General features: G+C 35.9%; 2 protein-coding genes across 3 annotated transcripts in view; both read right to left on the bottom strand.

The window, feature by feature from the left end:
• Positions 1-21504, bottom strand: part of LOC111052862 (serine protease filzig) — a 314546-nt gene that overhangs the window by 110203 nt on the left and 182839 nt on the right. The gene's annotated exons all lie outside the window — the stretch shown is intronic.
• On the bottom strand, positions 11540-14599 carry LOC120355051. Its single transcript, XM_039443329.1, has 2 exons — positions 14259-14599; positions 11540-12111 (listed from the first exon to the last, which is right to left on the bottom strand). Exons 1-2 carry the CDS (start codon positions 14448-14450, stop codon positions 11698-11700), a joined length of 606 nt encoding a protein of 201 aa, XP_039299263.1. The 5' UTR covers positions 14451-14599; the 3' UTR covers positions 11540-11697.

The following is a 21504-nucleotide window of genomic DNA, read 5'->3' on the forward strand; positions in this document are numbered from 1 at the left end:
GGTGCAAACTTGGTTGAATGTCAACGAACTGTTCCTCAACAAAGCCAAAACCACAACAGTCACTATCAGGCTCAGAAAGGGATCAACAACAAATGATACTGGTAAGGAGCAGAAATTTCTAGGAATAATTATTGACCCTACTCTGTTGGGCACAACACATTGCTGTTCTGAATAGTGGGTTGAGCAGCGGTGTGTTTGCCCTTAAACGATTATGTGGGGAGCTGGACCAACATAGTATGGTAACCCCATAGTATGGGGCTGTTCTTCACATGCACAAGACATTTTCATAATGCAGAAGAGGGCTGTAAGAGTCATCGCCAGGGCGCGGAATCGGGAACATTGTAGGGATATTTATAAAGGTCTTTGCATTCTAACTCTATATTCATTGTATATATTGCAATGCTTACTATTTCTGAAAGCAAATCTGGAGAAAATGGAGTTGAGAAATGCAATTCATTCTTATAATACAAGATCCAATCAGACGCTCAATGTAACACGAAGCAGACTGCATAAAACTGATCAAAGTCCCTCGAATGTTGCAATTAAATTTATGAATAAGCTTCCTATTGAGGTGAGGCAACTTAATCACAGGATGTTCAAGAAAATTTTATAAATATTTCTCTTGAAAAACCCCTTTTACTCAGTTAAAGAGTTTATCGGCATGAAAATGAATGTAGAAGATTTCAATATTTAGAATTTATTAATATTACTGTTATATTACTGTTATAGACATCTATATGTATATAAGGTGCTCTCTATATTCTATTTGATAAGTATGAATGATGGCGTGTCAATAGATTATAGTGATACTGTAACTGACCCTCATCATACAAGGCAGGCTGATGAGGGTTTTATCCGGGGTGTCAGACCAAACTGCACTTTATTTAAAAAATCTTTTATTTTCCTGACTCCTAAATTTTTCAATCTTCTACCCTCTCCGATAAAAAATTTATACAATAACTGCAATAGAATACAGCTAATTAAAGGAAACCTGAAAAAATTTCTCCTCTCCTTCAGCCCTGAGAGATTGGAAGATCTTTACAACGTCACTGTTTAAGTAAATACTTAATTGGAGCAAATACTTAAAATTGGATCCAGTACACATTTAATTCTTTTTACAAAAACAATTGAAGTATTTTATCTTATAGAAGAATTGGTTATAAATTATCACCACAGATATAAGCATTTATAATTATGAAATTTGTTAAATGCATCAATGAAAAACATTAAGACCTATGAGTATACCTTATAAAATCATCTATATATCTCTAAAAGCAAATATACACTAAGATAATCATTCATTCGTTGAAGATCCTCAATTTGCTTAGTTTAATCAAATGGCTAAATGATGTAAGCCTAATTCATTTGCCTTTACTTTAATCTGTTTATATTATTGCTATATTTAAACTATTGGTTAACTTGGCCTGACTACCTCGTTTTATATCAGTACTTTTGTTTTTTGACTTATATTCAGGATAGATTTTTTTTGTATTTTTTTAGTTCTTATTATATTTTATTGTATTTATTTTCTCAACTTTAATATATTTTATCTATTGTCATTATTATTTATTAAGTTAAGTTTTGCTTCTTTTGAACTGTCCTTTAGTTCTGTTCAGTGATGCTCCTGCAATGCGAACGTGACCTTGTTATCAAGGTCTTTGCATGCAGTATTTTATTTCGTGCATTAATTATGTTGTATTTTTGTAAAACAGTGTAGCTGTGCTAGATTACATTCCATCATCCTATAATGAGAATTAATACAATTAGTATTATCAGCAAGTTTCATATTTATTCGGTTAAAAAGTTTTCTTAGGTATTGTTTTATTATTCTTATTTGCTATCTTTTTTTTTTAGTTTTGTGCGCTGTACTGTTGTAGTAAATTGGTTGCGAAATAATAAATAAATAAATAAATAAATAAATAAATCTTTATTCTATGACAAGTACATTACAGAATAACAATAATCAAATATTGAATTCAACAAAAATGCTTAGTGTACAGTCAAAGAATACAATACTGTTTGCTAAAGAGTGAACTTTGTCTGCAAACAGGAGCATATCTCACAATTGAAAATAAAATAGGGAATTCGCTTAGCGTACACACATGAGATATTATTATAAACTGAAAATAATGGGAATAAAATAATAATGACAATGAACATGAATGATACCAAATAGTAAATATAATAAATAATTAAAACCACACACACACACACACACACACACTCATACAACATGGAGCTGATTTTGTTAAATCATAGCTTACACCTTCCAATGGTGTATCAAAAAAAAGAAGAAGAACGAGTGAATAAAGTTCAGATTAAAATTCCAAAAAGATCCTCAATCTCTCCCGGTGAACGATTCATCAACCACAATCTTAATCTAGATTTAAAAGAAGCAATACTAACTACATTTTTGACTTCAGTGGGAAGACAGTTGAAAAATTTCGGGCCCAAAAAAACGAAGCTCTTCTGAAACAAAGTACAATGAGAACGAGGCAATGTTATGAACCCCCTCTCAGCATTCCTAGTGTAATAGGGTAGGCCTACATCAGGTCCATGGTTACCACTTTTCTTATAAAATAGTGCCAGAACCTTGAAGACATACAGATATCTCAACGGCAGGATGGATCTTGCTTTAAAAAGTGGGAATGAGTGGACTCGCCCACCCTCACCGCAAATAACACGGATAATTGCCTTCTGCAGCCTAATCAAAGGCAAGAAATGAGATATATAAGTGGATCCCCAGCACGAAATACCATACCCAAGTCTGGACTGCACAAATGCATAGTACATATTAGAGACAACATTACCGGGAAACAGATGCCTTATGTGATAGAATTTCCGCAGCATCAGAAAGAGAACCTGCTTCAGCTTCTTGATATGGAGCCTCCAAGTTAGAGTATCATCTAAAATTAACCCTAGGTACTTGATAGAATTGGTCCGGCAGACAACATCACAATTACAATTCCGCTGCCCCATCAAGCAATCCATATCATGATACCTGAGCGGGGTAGGGAGGTCAACCGAGGTAGACAAGGAAAAGCACATATACTTAGTTTTGTTCGAATTCAGAGCCAACCTGTTCATTCCAAACCACAAGCTAAGATCATTTAGATCTCTCTGCATCATATTGCACAAAATATGAGAATCCTTAGCAACATAAACCAGGGCTGTGTCATCAGCAAATGATGTAACACATCCCTTGAATTTATGGTTGAACAAGTCATTAATATAAACCAGAAATAGAACCGGGCCCAGTACAGATCCTTGGGGAACACCACAATTCAACAAAGTCAAAGTATTACTTTTTACTCCTTGCACTGTAACACATTGCTTTCTTCCACTCAGGTAAGAATGGAACCACTGGAGAATGTTTCCTCTAATTCCAGCCCTACTCAGTTTCTCCAGCAATATAGAGTGACAGACTGTGTCAAAGGCTTTTCTAATATCCAAGAAAAGGCCTGAGACCCTGCAGCCTCCTGCAGATATAAAGAATCTTATCTTATCTTATCTTATATGAGTAGAATTAATATACCATACATATTTTTATTGTAAATGTGACTTTATATTGACAGATATGACAACCCCAGCCTGAATGAAAACATACTCCACTCCAACTCTTATCTATCGAGAGTGGTGAGTGAATATGAAGGCGGTCTGCTGCTTTCCTTTTTGGACATCATCGACTTCCTCCAGCGATCCCACTTCACAAGGCACGGTCTGCATCTCAATCGTCGCGGAAAGCTGATACTAGCCAAGAACTTTCAAGTACTCGCCATGCAGAATGCTGCGAGGATTGGTGTGGGTGACATTGATCTATTGGCGACTATTGGTGGCGGGGCTACAACTGTGGATGAGCTGCGGATCCCTCATTTGCCTGAACCTCCCGCTATTCACTATCTGGGCTATCCTACCCTATCACACCCAATCCACCCAGTTCTCCTGCAGATCTCTTCAATCAGATCCCCAATGGCACTGTCCTTTCAGAGAAATCTTACTTGTCTTCCCATCAATCCTTAGATTTTTTAGACAGTTCTCTATCCCTTTTTTTAAACAAAACACTGTGATTGATAATAGAAATTCAGATATACACCCTTTGCTCGGATTTTTGTTCCTTAATATTCAGGGATTGAGCAGGAAATCATTACATTTAGACGGCTACATTTCAAGTTTTGATAGTGGTGCAGAGGCTCCTATCTTATTCTTGTGCCTAACAGAACATTGGCTATGTCACGATGAATATTGATCTATTCTCACCCCGATAATTTTTATTGTGCTGCCAACTTCTGCAGAACAAATTACATTAGGGGAGGGACTGCTATTTTTGTAGCTAATGACATTGAAACTAGAGCCCCGGTTATAAGTAATTTCACCTCAGAATTTATATTTGTGGCTTCGGCTGTAATAGTAGACAAATTTAAAATTACTGTAGTCTGCATGTATCACTCTCCGGGATATATATAACCCATATGAATTCTTGAGTGCTCTTGAGAATCTCCTTACTCCTTAGCCACTTATCTAAATGGGAAGATTACACTGTAATAGCGGGGGGTGATCTCAATGGTGATTTCGCTGTTTTGACCTCAAAGAAAACAGTCTTAGAGTTCCTCAGATTACTTAGAGAATTCAACTGTTATTGTTTGAACTCACAGCCTACCAGAGGTGATAGCTGTCTCGATATTGTTTTTGTTAATTGTCATACTGATCGTGCAGAGAGTAGGGTAGTAAAGGACTTTCCGTTCACAGACCATGATGGTTTAGTTGTAAGATTGGTAAAACCTAAGATATCTAATATAACTCTGATAAGTGAGCCGAATAATCTGACTAGAAGTAGTTTTTAACATGTTTTCGCAGAGAGAAGCTTTCCACGACTTATTGAAAAGTTGAGATTTACTGATTGAAGTATTGTTATCACATCATCACTTTTGTGATGCAATGGCAATGTTCAGTTTCTTTTTTATGATCTTGACCAATATAATACATGTTTTCTTGGTTCTTGAGCCTTGTAGAATCATAAACAAAGTAGAAAAAAAAATTGGTATACTCAGGATTTAGCCGAGGAAAAGGATAGGATAATTTCTTCTAGGATAATAACTTCATTTATTACATAAAAGCACAGGCAGTGTCGAAATTAAGAACCAGTTGACTGCATTGATAAAAGTCTATATCAGAGAGGTGACTGATGCCAAATTTACTTATAATAGTAAACTTATCGAATCTAGCAATAATAAATGTAAGACTGCATGGGCTCCCATGAAAAAAAAGTTGTAATATATCGAAAGGCGTTGAACTACTGATATCCCCAAATTCATTCAACAGTTACTGTGTTGAGTCCGTTGATAGGGTTGAAAGAGAGATTGTCAAACCTTATATATCAGTGAAAGATTGTATTAATAAAGTTAATGTTAGGCTAAATAGGTGTTTCAAGTGGAGACCTGTCACAATGATTGATGTTTTAAAGGCAGCAGAACAGCTGAATAACTCTTACAGCTATGATTATTATAACATGTCGAACAATTTTTTGAAAAAAATAATACCTCACATTGTGCAACCACTGACTGCATGCATAAACAGAATATTGCAAGAGGGGAAATTCCCTGAGGAACTTAAAATATCAAAGGTGTGCCAGTAGCTATATATTGTGGGTTTTGACGGGTTTTTTTGCACAATCTCCCCCCTCACCCCTCCCCCACACCCCTGAGTTTGCGCAAACTCCCCCTCCCCCCTCCCCCCTCCCCCTTCCCCCTCCCCCCAGAGTTTGCGCAAACTCACCCCTCTCCCCCTCACACTCCCTCTCTCTCTTATCTTATCTTATCTTATCTTATCTTATCTAATCTAATCTAATCTCTTCCCCTCCCCCAGTGAGGACGAGGGGGATGAAGAGAGAGAGAGAGAGAGAGAGTGATCTCTCTCTCTCTCAGTGAGGGAAAAAATAATTTCCCTTTCTCAGTGAGGGAAAAAACAGATGGCCCCATGCGTTATCTCCTATTCTCACTTACTCGCACCATATTTCTAAATTCCTTTTTGCTATTACGAAAGCCATGTGAAAGAGAAATCAGACAAGTAACTGAGTTCCTTTTTAATCCCGCCTTCCTATACTGCCAGTTAAAGTGAATCCATATTTCTACATCTTTATACTGAGTGAATGCATATTACTACATCTAATAACTTGTACTGTAAAATTAAATTGATTGCAAATTAATACAATTGGTTTGCTTTCCGCCCGACAGTTAAGAAAAATTTCAAATTTAATTTATATTGAAATTTTCTATGTGCTGTACAAACCTGCGGGCGTTATTTTTTTGTAAAGTGTTTCTCCGAGAATATCTATAGTAAATTTAGAATGAACAAGCATATCCAAAAATAGGTATAGATATCCTCAGACCTATATCACTTGGGGAACATACTCAAGCTCTATTGATGTCTGACATATCTTAACAGAGAGAGGTCAATGATCTAAGTTGATCTTTTACATTTTTTATCTGCAATGTCATACAAGCATTTCCAAAGTTCATCGGAATTTGTAACAATAGTTGAGAAATCATTTGCACTACAATAATGTAGATGGCCTGTATCTAGTATGTCAAGTAATTCGAAAATCTCAGATAAAATTGGAAAATGTACATTTTCTGTTTTTGTTAATGCTAGATCAACATCATCGCCTTGGAATCCTGTTGAAAATTTAATATTTTTTGCAATAGAATCAAATTCATTTAATGAAATTGACATCAAGAGGCGAGTTAATTTTTTGAATTTTGCAAAGCTAAAACACTGCATGACCTAGATCAAGCTATGAACTATAATTGATAAGGTAGGAATGTGCACTTAGCTGTAACAGTTGTCTCTGAGGGGGCGTATCTCGCGTCCTCACTCAATCAAGTCTACACTGATACTAAACCAAAATGTTCGAGGAAATATCTGAATTAAAAATTTGTTTACAACATTTCACTACAACAATACATAACTTCATCTTTAATTTTAATTAATTTATCTATAGACAAATTATGTGGACGGTAATAGCACAAATAGTCTTTTATATCGTTCAAATTAACTGTGCTTAGAAAAATAGCCTTTAATTGTTTCACCAAACTATAATTTTCACGAGATGATTTCTTAATTGCAATTTCGCATTCATCATACCAGTCTATGCAGTTTTTTAACCTCACTTCCAACTGGTTGTCAGCAGCTAACCACTTTGTCGGATCCATTGTTGTCGAGCGAATGAAGTAAACTATGTGTAGGCAGGCACTATTATAGAGTAATTAAACGGTCTTTCTTCATCAATAATTGTAGACAGACAACACGTGCATGCTTTATGCAATCTCAGTGCATGCAAGCAATAAACACACTGTAATTCCTTTCCATTGTAGAAGAATCCATAACGTGCAAAGTTTCTTTTCTGCGCATTCGTATACATCGGTGCCAATTTCATACTTCTCATATGAGTATTCTCGCACAAGAAATTATTTGTTTGATACATATTTTTAAACAGCAAAGAATTATAATGTTGTGCACTGTACAAAGCACATCTTCCATCGGGTCTATATTTATGTATCTTACATGCATCATAACACCACGAAGTGGTGAAAAAGCTGAAATCAGGCTTGACAAAGTCCTCCGGTATGCATTGTACGTTAGAATGCAATCTTCTTAAAAACTTTGCTTTCTCAGTTCCTTTTGTAAAAATCTTTTCATAACCTGCGAGGTAATCACGAATCATTGTCTCATTGTATTCCAAATCTCCATCGGTCCATTTTATTTTATGATAGTTACGTTCCAGCCATGTTACATCGTTATACAATTTTGCACTCAATTCCATCTTTGCAAATGGTGATTTGAAATGGAATACGGCATAATTATTGCACTCGTCAATTATAGCAAGTTCTTTCACAATAATTTTATTACAAGTTTGTTTAAACCAGTGAAGATCAACCATAGCAATTTTCGTAGACGTCTGCTTGTCCATTCCTTTCTGTCCTTCTTCACGTATCTGTTCCTCCTCACGATTCTGCTCCTCCACCTCCTTTTCCTCCTCCTCTCCCAACTTCTGGATTGGTGTACTGCTTCTCCTTGGTTCATAATAGAAACTATCAGATTCGATATCGTAAAGTACCGACTGAGTTTGAGCTTTGTTCTCACTCTCCAAAATATCAGAATCGAGATCACACTGGATACCAACAGTCCGAGTTTGAGCTTTGTTCTCACTCTCCAAAATATCAGAACACAAAGAATAGGACATTGCTCAGATGATTCCTGTTCAAAGGTAAAACTGATAATGGCTTACATTTGGCGCAGTACACACCTTATATTTAATATTGCATGCAGTGATGCACTCTATCAACAAAATTACTGAACTTCTTTCACCATGCTTGTCAGAGGTGTGTACTCCATCACTCGATCGCTAATTAAAACGCAATAAGCGGAAGTATTTGCAGGTACTGCATTACTAAATTCCATTTCAATACGAACATCTGTCGAAGATTTCATATGACTTGTTTGGTGTGAGCAATCCACCACAATTAGCAGTGTCGAATCACAAAAGGTTTTGAAATTGATTTCTGTTCCGAGTTCGCTATATATCGTATGATTATAATATGATGGCGCGAAATCTAAAAACATTCTGTACATTAGTTCCTTTTTACCTAGCAGATTTTCGTATGGATAATACTCACTATTCAAATATACTTTAACATTATAAATATCACAGCTGTCAAAATTAGATATTGATTTTTTTATTTTATTCTTTCGATCAGTTTGAAATGCAATTATAATATATTTTGGAGTATCAAAATTCGATGTCGTGCGTACTGACCAAGAATGAACAAGTGAATTTTGCAAATTTGGTAATTCACAAATTTCCCAATGGCGGAAACTTAATTTCAGTGGAGTGTCGGCATCGAGCAGTCTCAAAAATTTCAATCGCATATGATCTTCTAAAGTAATGTAGGGCATCCGCCATTGGAGCTTAGTAATTTTTACACTAACCTCTGTACCGGTTGCAGACTCGACGCAATTGAGGTCTGAGGGCGACCTCAATAATACAAGCTCTTGTTTCAAGTTTAAAATTATTCTTTGAAAATCTTCAAAAAATGGAAGGATTAATTTCAACGGCACACAGAAAGTGAATTTATTATCTGTTAGCTCATATCCTGCTGTGTCAAAACCAGCTAAATGATATGTGTTTTTATCAGATGCGTTCTTCACAAGAATAGCTTTAATTGTAGAAGTTAAACCAATTAATCTTGATTTGGAAATTTGTTGACCTGCTAATTCGTATTGTATTTCATCAAGAAGGTTGCCCACTACGTTACTGCTTAATTTATACTCTGCCGGAACGGGCGCACCAGCCGGTTGAGTTGCCTCCCCTGCTACTGTAATCGCAGGCGCTGCCGGTTTTGTGCAGCTAACCGTTCCCTCAATCAATATAAATGATTTACAAGGTAAAGTGTACACATCCAATGAATTTATTCCTATCCGAGCTTCATCAGAGTTTTTTATTTCTTGTCCCGAATAAACTGTATGAGTATGAAATTGGAATTTGGTTATGTCATTATAAAACTGAAGCTCTGTCTGTACGTCCAGAATATCACTAATTGCGGCCCCTCCTCCTGACATTTCGCCAATCAACTATAAAACCTAATTTTTCCAATATTCTCGCACTTTTAGCCGATAACGCCCTATTGCTTTTAGTAGATGTTGACGCTATCGCGACCTTTTCTCTAATGAGTCGATTATGCTTGCACGTATTACTTGTACGCGGATTAAAAACAAGATATCCCATTACTTTTGTTCTTCACGTATGTGCAGTCTAATTGTAATTGTATCTCTGCAGAAATCAATAAACGATCCGTTCTGGTCTGTTACCTTTACATTAATAGTTTGAATTCGACGTGTATTCAAAGGTACATAAATAATTGGAGAGGGTACTTCATTTATTAAATAACCGCTAGGAACCTTTGGCAAAAATTCGTAGATTATATGTTTTTCTTTTCCGTTAGGGTAACTGCCACATGCTAAATTACACTCAACAAGAATACTGTCAATGCTTGTTATGTTAACCAAATGTGTGGAATAATACCATTTATTTGCTTGCAAAACAACATTATCAAAACCGAGTATCTTAGCAATCGAATCAGAACGTGTTAAATCAATAGGCTTATCAGAATAAATTTCAATCTTCATAGTATTTGCATTTGCACGTATAATAAGTTTATTCTTCTTCTCATCATAGTTCAATTTATTCTTTATAGACTTTATAATATCTTCAAGTTCATATGCGCCGGTATCCAACATGATTAACTTATCGCCATATTTGAAGCTAGAATTTGTTCCTTTGTTTACGTTTGCAATGCTATTGTAACTACAAAAATTAATCAGTCCAATTTCCCATTCACAATTTTTGTCCAATTCTATAATTTCTTGTAAATGTTCATAGAGGTTACTTGACTTTGATTTTGAGGGAATAAACTCACACCATATGATGGTGGTGGGGCTGCGGGTGGTATTAAAAGTCTGCCACCACTAAGCGGTGGGTAAGGCTTCAAATAATATCCTTTTCCTGCAATATGTTGTTTCAACTGAGCTATAGCTTTGCGTCTAATATCATTAGTATAACCTTTCCTTTTCACATTCTTGTTCTTCTTCTTCATCTTCTTTCTCAAAGAACCTCCAAAGTAATTTTTAGCTTTCATTACATTCGTAACAAGGTAGCTGAGACCTCTCTCAGCTAGGGGAGTTTTCGGATTTTTAAAAATTTCCCACGCCGCGTTCGCTAGAATTCTGTCAGCTTTGGCGCGATTAGAATAATCACTATTTTGTGAATAAGCTATATTGTGGGCCTTACAAGCCTGGTCAAGTTTGTTGATTCCAGGATCTCCTCTTGCCAACCTCAAGGGTACATTTGTGCCCGGTCCACACCACTGGTAGCCAGGTGCTATTGGGATTTCAAATGGTGTTACATCGATCAATTTATTTAAAATAGTTGAAGTAATTCCTGTAGCAGCCCCTACCGCTCCCTTAAGTACTTTTGCGGCAGAGCTCAAGAATCCTCTGCCTCGTTTTCTTGCACTTTGCTTTCTCCTACATACCATTTCCATTACCTTTCAACTCAATGGTTGAACATTAACTAAAGTTAATTAATTAATCATTACACTAACTTAATCTAAAAGAAAATTGAATTTTCTAATAATTTGGAAATGAATTCACCTTTCAAATCGAATTCACCTATTCAGATCAGCTATTTGAAATGAATTTTTCAAATAGCTGATCTGAAAAAGACAAACACAATAATATTGAAAGTGTTCCGCTCATACAGATATGAACGCGAGCCGAACCAGATGTGTGAGGGCAATGCCCAAGCTTCACAACAAGGAAGGCGGCCGGCCTTGTGAAGGTCGAGCGTTGCCCGGCCTTGACTGAGTGAGCGACCGACTGATGTCAGCAGTAGGCCTGCTTGTGCGTGCGTGCGTGCAACAAGCTATAAAAACACATTTTCATTTCTTATCGCTCAATGCAACTTGCATAGTGGAGAGTGATTGAGTGCACTTGTCTACACGTACTAGCGAACTGATAGGTGAGAATTGAGAAAAATTTTTATAGAATAACAAACTATTTATTGTGAGCACTACTAATTTATACATAACAAATTTATACATATTAACATGCAAAACATGTTAATGCTCACCGACATAAATATTGTTAAATGCCAAATTTGCTAATTCGACACTTAACAATTTTTATGTCTGTCAAAAAAGCATTAACATGCTTCGCAAACAGACATAGTGATTTACAATTTCTTTTGAAACTTTCAATGTCTTTGGACGTTAAACTGTGGGTATACCTCTCCAGCATGTATATGTCCGTCAGCCGTTCAGATGTTAAATGGACTTTTAAGACAATGCGGCGACCATGTTGGTTTGTAATCTCCCGTACCCCCACGATGGGGTACGCCGTGTCCTCCACCAACTGCCGGAGAGGCGTCCATGGTTTCTCAGTATGACGATTTATAATGGTGAGGAAGTCCTCCGTCTCCACGTCCAACTCGTCCTCCTCCTCCTCCTCCTCCCGCAAAAGAGGCGTTATGGAGCTGTCGTGCTCTTGCGCCGCACGTTTCTGTTGAAAAATATTTCATTAGACTCTTATTTGTTTCAGGTTATAAAATCATATGATTGATTGATTGATTGAGTACTTTATTTATGTAGATTACAATATATACTGGCTTATACACTTATATACAATAGCTTACAATACAGCAAAGTTATAGATGAATTTACATAATATAGACTAAGAAAATAACTATTGAACTGTATATAATATGAAAAAGCAATTTGTAATATAATAACTGTAGATAATAATCATATTGTTATGCATCTACATAAATTGGCGGAGCTTTGGACATATCTATGTCCATTCTTTGGGAAGAATATTAAAAATATCCTCCCCACTAACTCTCTACCAAAACGTTAATTTCGTTATTTAAACTAAGGATTTATTTATTAATGGAAATATTGCAAAAGTTTTAATCAATATGAATATTGAAGAGAAAAAAAACAGAAAATTGATAAAGTAAAATAATTATATAGGTAGATATGATCAAATAATTGATTAATAAAATGAAGTAGGCTGAAAGTAGATCAGGGTTATCAAATTTCAGTAATATACAGCAGTATGCAGTGGATAATTGAAATAACATGAGTTTATATAATATATATATATACAATTCGTTCTATAACATGGTTTAAAGGTTTATATTGGTGTAATGGTGAGGGATGGTTGTCATGTGATTGTTCTAGGGCCGGACAGTTTCAGTCATTTGTTCCAAAATATGTTTTTTTAAAGTCAGGTTGAAGCTCGCTCGGCTCTCGATAGACCTGATAGAAACAGGAAGTGTATTCCATGCACGACAGGCACTGACTAAGAAGGATTTTGTGAAAATAGTAGTTCGATGATTGGGTATCCTTAAAGTACTTTCTCCGGTTCTAGTATGTGAAGCATCTATCCTCCTACCTTCAGAGACAAATTTGAAATCATCTTTAAAATAGTTCGGATTACCGTATTTCAAGATATCTCTAACAAGCTTGACTATTCGAAAAAGCCTCTGATCGGGAAGCTTCAATGTTGAACTAGCAATGTGGGCTGGGGTGATATGATCATGGCGTTGGAGAGAGTAGACGAAACGTAGACAATAATTTTGGCAACGCTGTAGTTTATCATTCAGAGTGACTTGCATATCATTAAGAACAGAATTACAATACATTAAATGTGGGAAGATGAGAGATTGAACCAATAATAATTTAATGTTTCTAGGGAGGATATCGTGCATTTTCTTCAATGCATGCATGGCTGAGAATACCTTTTTACAAGTTTTGTTCACTTGTTCTGACCAGTCAAGAGTATTATTCATAATAATGCCTAAATTTTTAACTGAGCTACAGTCATTTGTATGAGAGAGAGAGAGAGATCTTGCTCAACAGATTCACTACTCAAAACTGTGAGTAATAACTCCGAAATTCTCCGACATAACTCAATTCAAATTGTTAGATAATCGAGTCGAAAAATTTTTTCAGTTCATTACAATCAACATATGATCGGATTTTCATAATAACAATATAAGTAATAAGTAATTTGTCATCAAAGTTATTGCAGAATAATTTTTATGCATATGATTGGATTTATAATATCAATATATATTATTCGAATAAGTAATTTGACATCAAAGTTATTGCAGAATAATGTTTATGCATATGATTGGATTTATAATAACAATATAAGTAATACGTAATTTGACATCAAAGTTATTGCAGAATAATGTTTATGCATATGATTGGATTTATAATATCAATATATATATATTATTCGAATTTCACTTCATTACTCATGCAAATTTTCAACAATTTTGTTTCACACAATCAAACAGTTTATGCATATGATTGGATTTTTCATAATTCAAATAACAATATATGTAATCAGTATGTAATAACCCGGAAATTCACTGACATAACTCAATTCAATTGTTTCATGCAACATATTTAGTAAACATGTTTAAACAATGCAACCATCGTGTGAAAAGTTATCTGTGTTCGGATTGTTTTGATAGCATAATACGTACAAGCTCAGTCTTGACTTTGCTCACAGTAATTTCATATTTATTCAAATAAACATAGAGACTTGTAATGTGCACAAAAGATTTTATCCAAAACTAATTTCGATAAAATCTTTTGTGCACATTACAATAATAATAATAATTTTTGTATGCTAACCTTTGATTGAGTGAGGACGGCGGGCTCGTCATCAAAGACCAGCCTCCGCTTCACCGGCTGCTTGGCGGCGGGTACCGATGTGAGGGCCGCTCGGTGTGGTGCCCAAGTAGCTGGCGTAGCTTGCGGGAGAGGGCTGCTGTCGGGTATGATGACTTCTTCCTCATCCTCACATTGAACAAATATTCCATGCATCTTCAGGGGTGAGGATGAGGAGGCGCCAGAGGTGGAGGCGACAGCTGTAGCAGCAGAGGTGGCAGCCGAGCTGCGGCTTTTCTACTGCTGCTGCTTCTTCTGCTGCTTCTGCTGTTCCCAGTAGTTCAGCTCCCTCTCCGATGGCGGGCTGTCCAGGATGATGAATAATGTAGTGGAGGAGGAGGAGGAGGAAGCGTTTGATGAGTCCATCGTCGCCGTTGTGAAGTGGAGAAGTTCACGAAGTATTGTGGAGAAATTCACAAAACACTCAAAGTGTATAGCTCTAACGTGAATGATGATTTTCCTCTGAGGGAAGTGATTATATAGCAAGTCGTTTCTCTGTCTGTTGCAGGCTTGTACGAGTGAGAGAGAAACACATAGGAGGCATATCACAATTGGCGAGCACTGCGTACTCCCCAGAGGTTTAGCACGAGCTCAACGCTAACATTATTGATTGTAAGTAAAATTTGTTACATTCTCATATTTTTGTGAAATAACACTAAATTGATTTATAATATATATATTTGGTTACAGTTATTGAATATTCCATTGTTTTTCACAGCATTTTCTCACCTCACAACTCGGGGTTTCCTCGGTGTCATAAACAGTTGTGCTCTCGTGAGGGAAACATACCTGCATCGAGAAAAGCATAGCCGAGGAGCTAAGCTGGAACGAGGAGCTACCTGAGCTGAGACGATACCTGAACCGAGTCGAGGAGCTAACTGAGCTGAGAGAAGCATATCCGATTATTTCATTTCGTCAAATCAACACATGTAAGTTCATTTTTACTTAAATTTTTCTCCTCCGAGGACAATTGTTCTCCTCCGAGGACAATTTTTCTCCTCTGAGGACAAAATTGACCTTCTACATCATACTGCATGCTTGTGATTTTTTCGGCTCATCTGTATGATGTGCTTCTTCTTCTTCTTCTTCTTTTTTCTTACACTCATCAGCATATAAACAAAACGGTAAATGCATTACTTTTTCAAATGGTTCAACGATAATATATTTACAAAATACACATTGCAGATAGTGATAGTTATGTAAGAAATAACCATTTCTTGCAAAATAGTCTGCTCTATCAGTTAATGGTTTGCAAATGTAACAATGTAGATGGTGTGGAGGTAGTTTTTCAAAGTACTCTCCTTGAACAGATAAATCTTCTGGCATATTGGTAAATGATAAATATCTTTCTTCATATTCTCGCAGAATATTATTATCGAAATTCTCATCTTCAATTGTTATATTTCCTTTCCTTCTCAATGCACAATCTGGGCTGAACTTTGCATGTTCTATGGCTGCTACATCATTTTGTTCTCAATCACCTAAATAAATTGAACAAAATACACATCGCACAATGTCTGGTTCACACGCGAATATAAAACCTTCTTCCGCCATATTTTCTGCCGACAAATTCTGACTAGTTTTTGTCCATCTTTTATCGAATGTTAATAATCTCAATCTTTCATGCAACATTATCTGTCCTTGTGATAACATCGTGAATGCTAATTCACACTGATTGTGAATTGTAGTTGTACTCCTTTACACACACTATTGCCTATGCCATCCTGATCATTATTCTTTTGTTTTTCAGCATCATGCCGAGGGAACGCAGACTTCGTGGCATCAATTCAAGCGCAGTCCGCCATCGCATCACCCTCGATGATGACGAAGCTGGAGATATTGACATTGTGAATGTGCTTGAGAGGTCGAAAACTCGAGTTTTCGAGATAATTAGGGAGCATGCGGCACGGTATGATGGAAATGTAAAGTGGTTCATAGTTTTAAACGTTTTATTGTATAAATTAGTGGTGCTGGATGACAAGCAGGTTGATGAGTCTGTCACAACTTTAGTAAACTTACATAGTTTCTCCAATATATGGTTGAGTATTCTTGAGAACTATGATGACTTTAACCAGCATTTCATGATAGCTGTGAGAAAAATCCTCTCTTCTTTCGAAAATTTCGTGAGACATGGGAGCGGATGGGTGTTGGAGAAAATTGATTTGCTGGATGTGAATGTGATTAAATTTAATCCAATATACTCATCCAGTTTTATTCAAACACACCAGTTTTTGAAAAACATGCATTGTATTATAAATGTCAAAAATCTCTCTGACGAAAAATGTTTTTTGTGGTCGGTCCTCGCATATTTCCATCAGAAACCAAGAGTCTCGGACTTGACTGTAAAGTATTTGAGCAAGTTTGCTCACACACTCAATATGCGAGGTGTAAATTTCCCGGTGACGACACGCGATATTAAGAAATTCGAAATACTCAATCCGGATATTGCAATTCACATCATAGCGTATGACAACAAAAAATTTTTCCCCTACCGTACAAGCATTTTCCGCACGCGTAAACACCAAATTAATCTTTTAATGTTGAAAGCTGATGCAGGAAAAACACATTTTTGTTTAATCAACACCGCTAACGGAAAACACGGTTTATCGCATCTTTTCTGTCACCTTTCAAAACACAAGGGTCAAGTACATGTTTGTAATTTCTGTTTTCAACGGTTCACATCAGACAAAACTCGAAATGTAGACGGTAAAGCAAATTTGATGAAACATGTGGAACTTTGTTCCAAGTTTGAATCTCAGCACGTTCCATATCCTAAACGCGGAGAGACAATTAAATTCAAGAAACTGAGCGCGACGTTAAAGAAAAAGTACACAATTTACGCGGATTTAGAAACATACGTTGTGAATATTAATGATGATGATGATGATGATGACAAATCCGATTCCGATGAAATTACTCGTAGTTATACAAAGAAAACGGCGCGGCATATTCCTTGCGGGTATTGTCTCGTTGTTATTGACGTAAACGGAGAAATTGCGTATGGGCCTGTACTCCATAGATCGAGTAGTTTAGACGAAAAAATCATGGAGAAATTTCTTCAGGAAATTACAGATCTTGGCAAAATTTTGTATGAGGATATGAAACGTGAAATTCCGATGCAACATTTGACCGAAAGTGAAGAGCGCGAATTTTAAAATTCAGTAAACTGCGGGCTTTGTGCTGAACCGTTCTCAGAAACCGATATTAAATGCCGTCACCACGCGCATGAAACCGGTAATTACTTGTGTGCGGCACACGTTTCTTGCAATTTAACAACACGTACTCCGGAGTACATTTCGTGTTATTTCCATAATTTCTCCGGTTTTGATTCGCATTTTATTCTGAAAGCGCTCGGTAAATGTAAAAAAGAAATTTCCTGCATCGCGAATACATCAGTGAGATTTTTGTCACTTTCGGTAGACAAAATTAAATTTCTAAATTCCTACAAGTTTATGAACGAATCCTTGGAAGTATTGATGCGTAATTTGGTAGAAAGTACAGACATGGAAAAGAAGTTCGAGCGATTATTTTCGGTGTTTCATGATCCACCTCACAAACACAGACAGCTTCTGTTAAAAAAAGGAGTATATCCATACTCGTACATGAGCTGTCCCGAAAAATTCGCGGAAACGTCACTTCCTCCAATCGAATGTTTTCATAATGATTTAACGGACACACCTCTGACTCGCGAAGAATATCAACATGCACAAAGAATGTTCTCGACATTCAATCTGAAAAGTCTGGGTGAATATCATGATTTTTATTTATGTTTGGACGTAATGTTATTAGCGACAGTTTTTGAATCTATGAGGTCTATGCTTTTTACCTCATACGGGCTTGATGTTACTCATTTTATTTCCCTCGTGCACTTCACCTGGAATTGCATGTTGAAATACACTAAAGTCGAACTGCAATTAATTACAGATCCGGACATGCATCTCATGTTCGAAGCGGGAATAAGAGGCGGGGTCTCATTTATCGGTAAACGTTATTGTGAGGCGAATAACAAACATCTACCTGAGACATACGATCCCTCAAAACCGTCTAATTATCTCCTTTATATAGACGCGAATTCTCTTTATTCGGAAGCTATGAGCAGATCCCTCCCTCTTGGGAATTTCAAATTCCTCACAGAGGAAGAAATTTCCAAACTTGATTTCGCGAATTTGGACAGCAATTCAGGAACTGGTTACGTAATTGAATGTGATCTCGAGTACCCGAAAGATTTACACGATAAGCATGCCAGCTTCCCTCTCGCGCCCCTGCACTTAACTCCGCTGCTGCGGAATTGCTGTCCGAGTATCAGACAAATGAGAACGGACAGAGCAAGACAAAAAAACTCATGAACACACTTTTTAACCGTGAAAAGTACATTGTACACTACGTCAATTTAAAACTCTACCTTCAGCTCGGTTTGAAATTAATGAAAGTACATCGCGTAATAAGCTTTTCCCAATCTCCCTGGCTGAAAAGCTACATCGATTTCAATATCAAAAATAGACAGGCCACGAAAAATAAATTTGAAGTATCTTTCTTTAAGGCATGTTGCAATCTTTGTTTTGGTAAGACTATACAATCAGTTCGGAAACACATCAATGTTAAAATTATTACAGATGAAAAACTATTAGACAAGTACATTTTAAATCTGTTATGCAAACACTGGCAAATAATTAGTCCGGACGTGATCGCGGTTTTCTCTCGTAAATTAGAACTTAAAATGAACAAACCTGTCTATTCCGGCTTCTCTGTACTGGAGTTAAGCGAATTCCATATGTACAAATTCTTTTATTGCAAGTTGCAAAAAATCGTAGCCTGGAACCGCGTAGAACTCTGTATGACCGATACAGACAGTTTTCTTTTAAATGTAAAAGTAGAGGATGTGTATCAGTTGATTAAAGATAATTTGAACCTATTCGATACTTCTAACTATCCACCTTGCCACCCTTGCTTTTCCATGGAGAGAAATAAAGTTGTAGGAAAGTTTAAGGACGAGACATCCTCAAGACCGATCTCTAAATTTATAGGCCTTAGATCGAAACTTTACAGCTTTTTAGTTTGTAATGAGAATGATGACGAACCTGTAAATAAATGCGTTGCAAAGGGAGTAAAGTCCGCGGTTAATGTAGAAAGCTTAATTTTAACTTGTATAAGAAATCATTGTTTAAACGTAGTGTACATGTAGAAAAATTTAGTATGTTAAGATCCTATAATCAGTATGTTTCAGGTTAAATGTGCAAAAGTCTGTTTGTGTCCATATGACGATAAAAGGTACATTGCAGAAAATGGTCTGGATACTCTGCCTTTTGGACATTACAGAGTACCCTCAACACTCTAACTGATTGATCAGTATGTGCCGTGACAATCATCCAACACCACTAATTTGATTTGTCTGTTGTAAATATCATGAATATTATTAGATTTAAGCCAGCTTTAGAGCTTCATAGCGTGCCGCGTGTGAACTATGCCACTCGCAAATATGAACTGAAAAGTGAAAAAGACCTCCTTCAAGCCGACCTTATTGAAATGATAAGTTTATCACGTTTTAATAAGGGTTATAAATATATCTTAGTTGTTATTAATTGTTTTTCAAAATTTGCATATTGTGTACCATTAAAAGACAAGACAAGCCAATCTGTATTTAACGCTCTCGAACCAATTATTTCTAAAAATAAGGGAGTTAAGCTGTTCCAAACAGATCAGGGAACAGAATTCTTCAATTCAAAAGTTAAAGCGTTATTAGATAAATATAGTATTAAACATTACCATGTTTTTAGTGATAAAAAAGCATCTATAGTTGAAAGGCTGATTAGAACACTTAAATCGAAAATTTATAGATATTTAACTGAACATGGAACAAAAAACTGGTTAAGCAATCTAGACAGTTTGGTTCAAAATTATAATGCTACAGTGCACAGTTCAATTAGAATGAAACCTAAAGATGTTCACAGGAAAGATCGTACACATGTTTTATCGTCATTGAATTCTGCATTCAATAGACGATATAAATTGAAAAATTCAAAACCAAAATTTAAGCTAGGAGATATTGTGCGAATCTCGAAGAAACGATTATTTTTCGATAAATCTTACAACATAAACTGGAGCGCAGAGTATTTTGTGATTCATTCTATATTCCCTTCTAAACCTATAACCTACTAACTGAGAGATCTAAATGGAGAAGTAATTAGTGGTAGGTTTTATGCAAAAGAAATTAAAAAAACACAATTAAACGAAACGGAGAGACAAGTGTATTTGATTGAAAAAATATTAAAACGTGATAAAAAAGGATTGTTAGTGAAATGGATTGGATTTTCTAAACCTAGCTATATTAGTAAAGATCAATTATTAGATGAGAAATAATCTTTTGTAATCAATTGTAAATAACATGTACATTTATTGTAAATAATCTATTGTAAATAACATGTACATTTATTGTAAATAATCTATTGTAAATAACATGTACATTTATTGTAAATATCATGATGTACATTCGTTGAAAATATATTAGAAGTATTATTATCATCAAACATTGGTTCTCATTTCGTAATATAAGAATCTTTTGAACATCCATAATCTGTCTGATGATGATGATGATGAGGAGAGGAGGTGGAGAGTGTTGCCTGCATTTCAATCTCTGGGAAACGCCTCTCTATACATGTAGCGCCAACATGCGCTCGGTCATTGCTCTAAATACTAGCGGCATTGTTCTAACTATTGTAAAATTTTCAGTACCTTATCAGATCACGTTCTGTACATTTGTAATCATGAGTCAATTACCAATTGTTAACTTTGATAAATTAATTACAAATAAAGAAAAGCCTGCATTTTGTAAAAATGGAGAGCTACTACCTCACAATGCAAGAATGTTAATTATATCACCCAGTGCTGGGGGAAAAAAAAATCTCTTATTTAATTTAGTATTTGCTGAAAATGGTTTAAAATTTAAGCACATTTACTTATTTAGCAAAAGTTTATATCAACCAAAATATGTTTTTCTAAATAAATTTCACATGAAAGATGATGTGAGCCAAATTCCACATCCGAACCGAATCCCAGAATATAGCTTAGTTATATTTGATGACTTGCAACTGAGCAATGTGCCCCAGATAAGAGAATTTTTTACTATGGGCCGTCACCGTAATATTGACACTGCATATTTAATTCAGAGTTATGGTGCTACACAGAAACATTTCACTAGAGATAATGCAAATAT

The sequence above is a fragment of the Nilaparvata lugens genome, chromosome X, assembly GCF_014356525.2.
Source record: "Nilaparvata lugens isolate BPH chromosome X, ASM1435652v1, whole genome shotgun sequence".
Taxonomy (NCBI): Eukaryota; Metazoa; Arthropoda; class Insecta; order Hemiptera; family Delphacidae; genus Nilaparvata; species Nilaparvata lugens.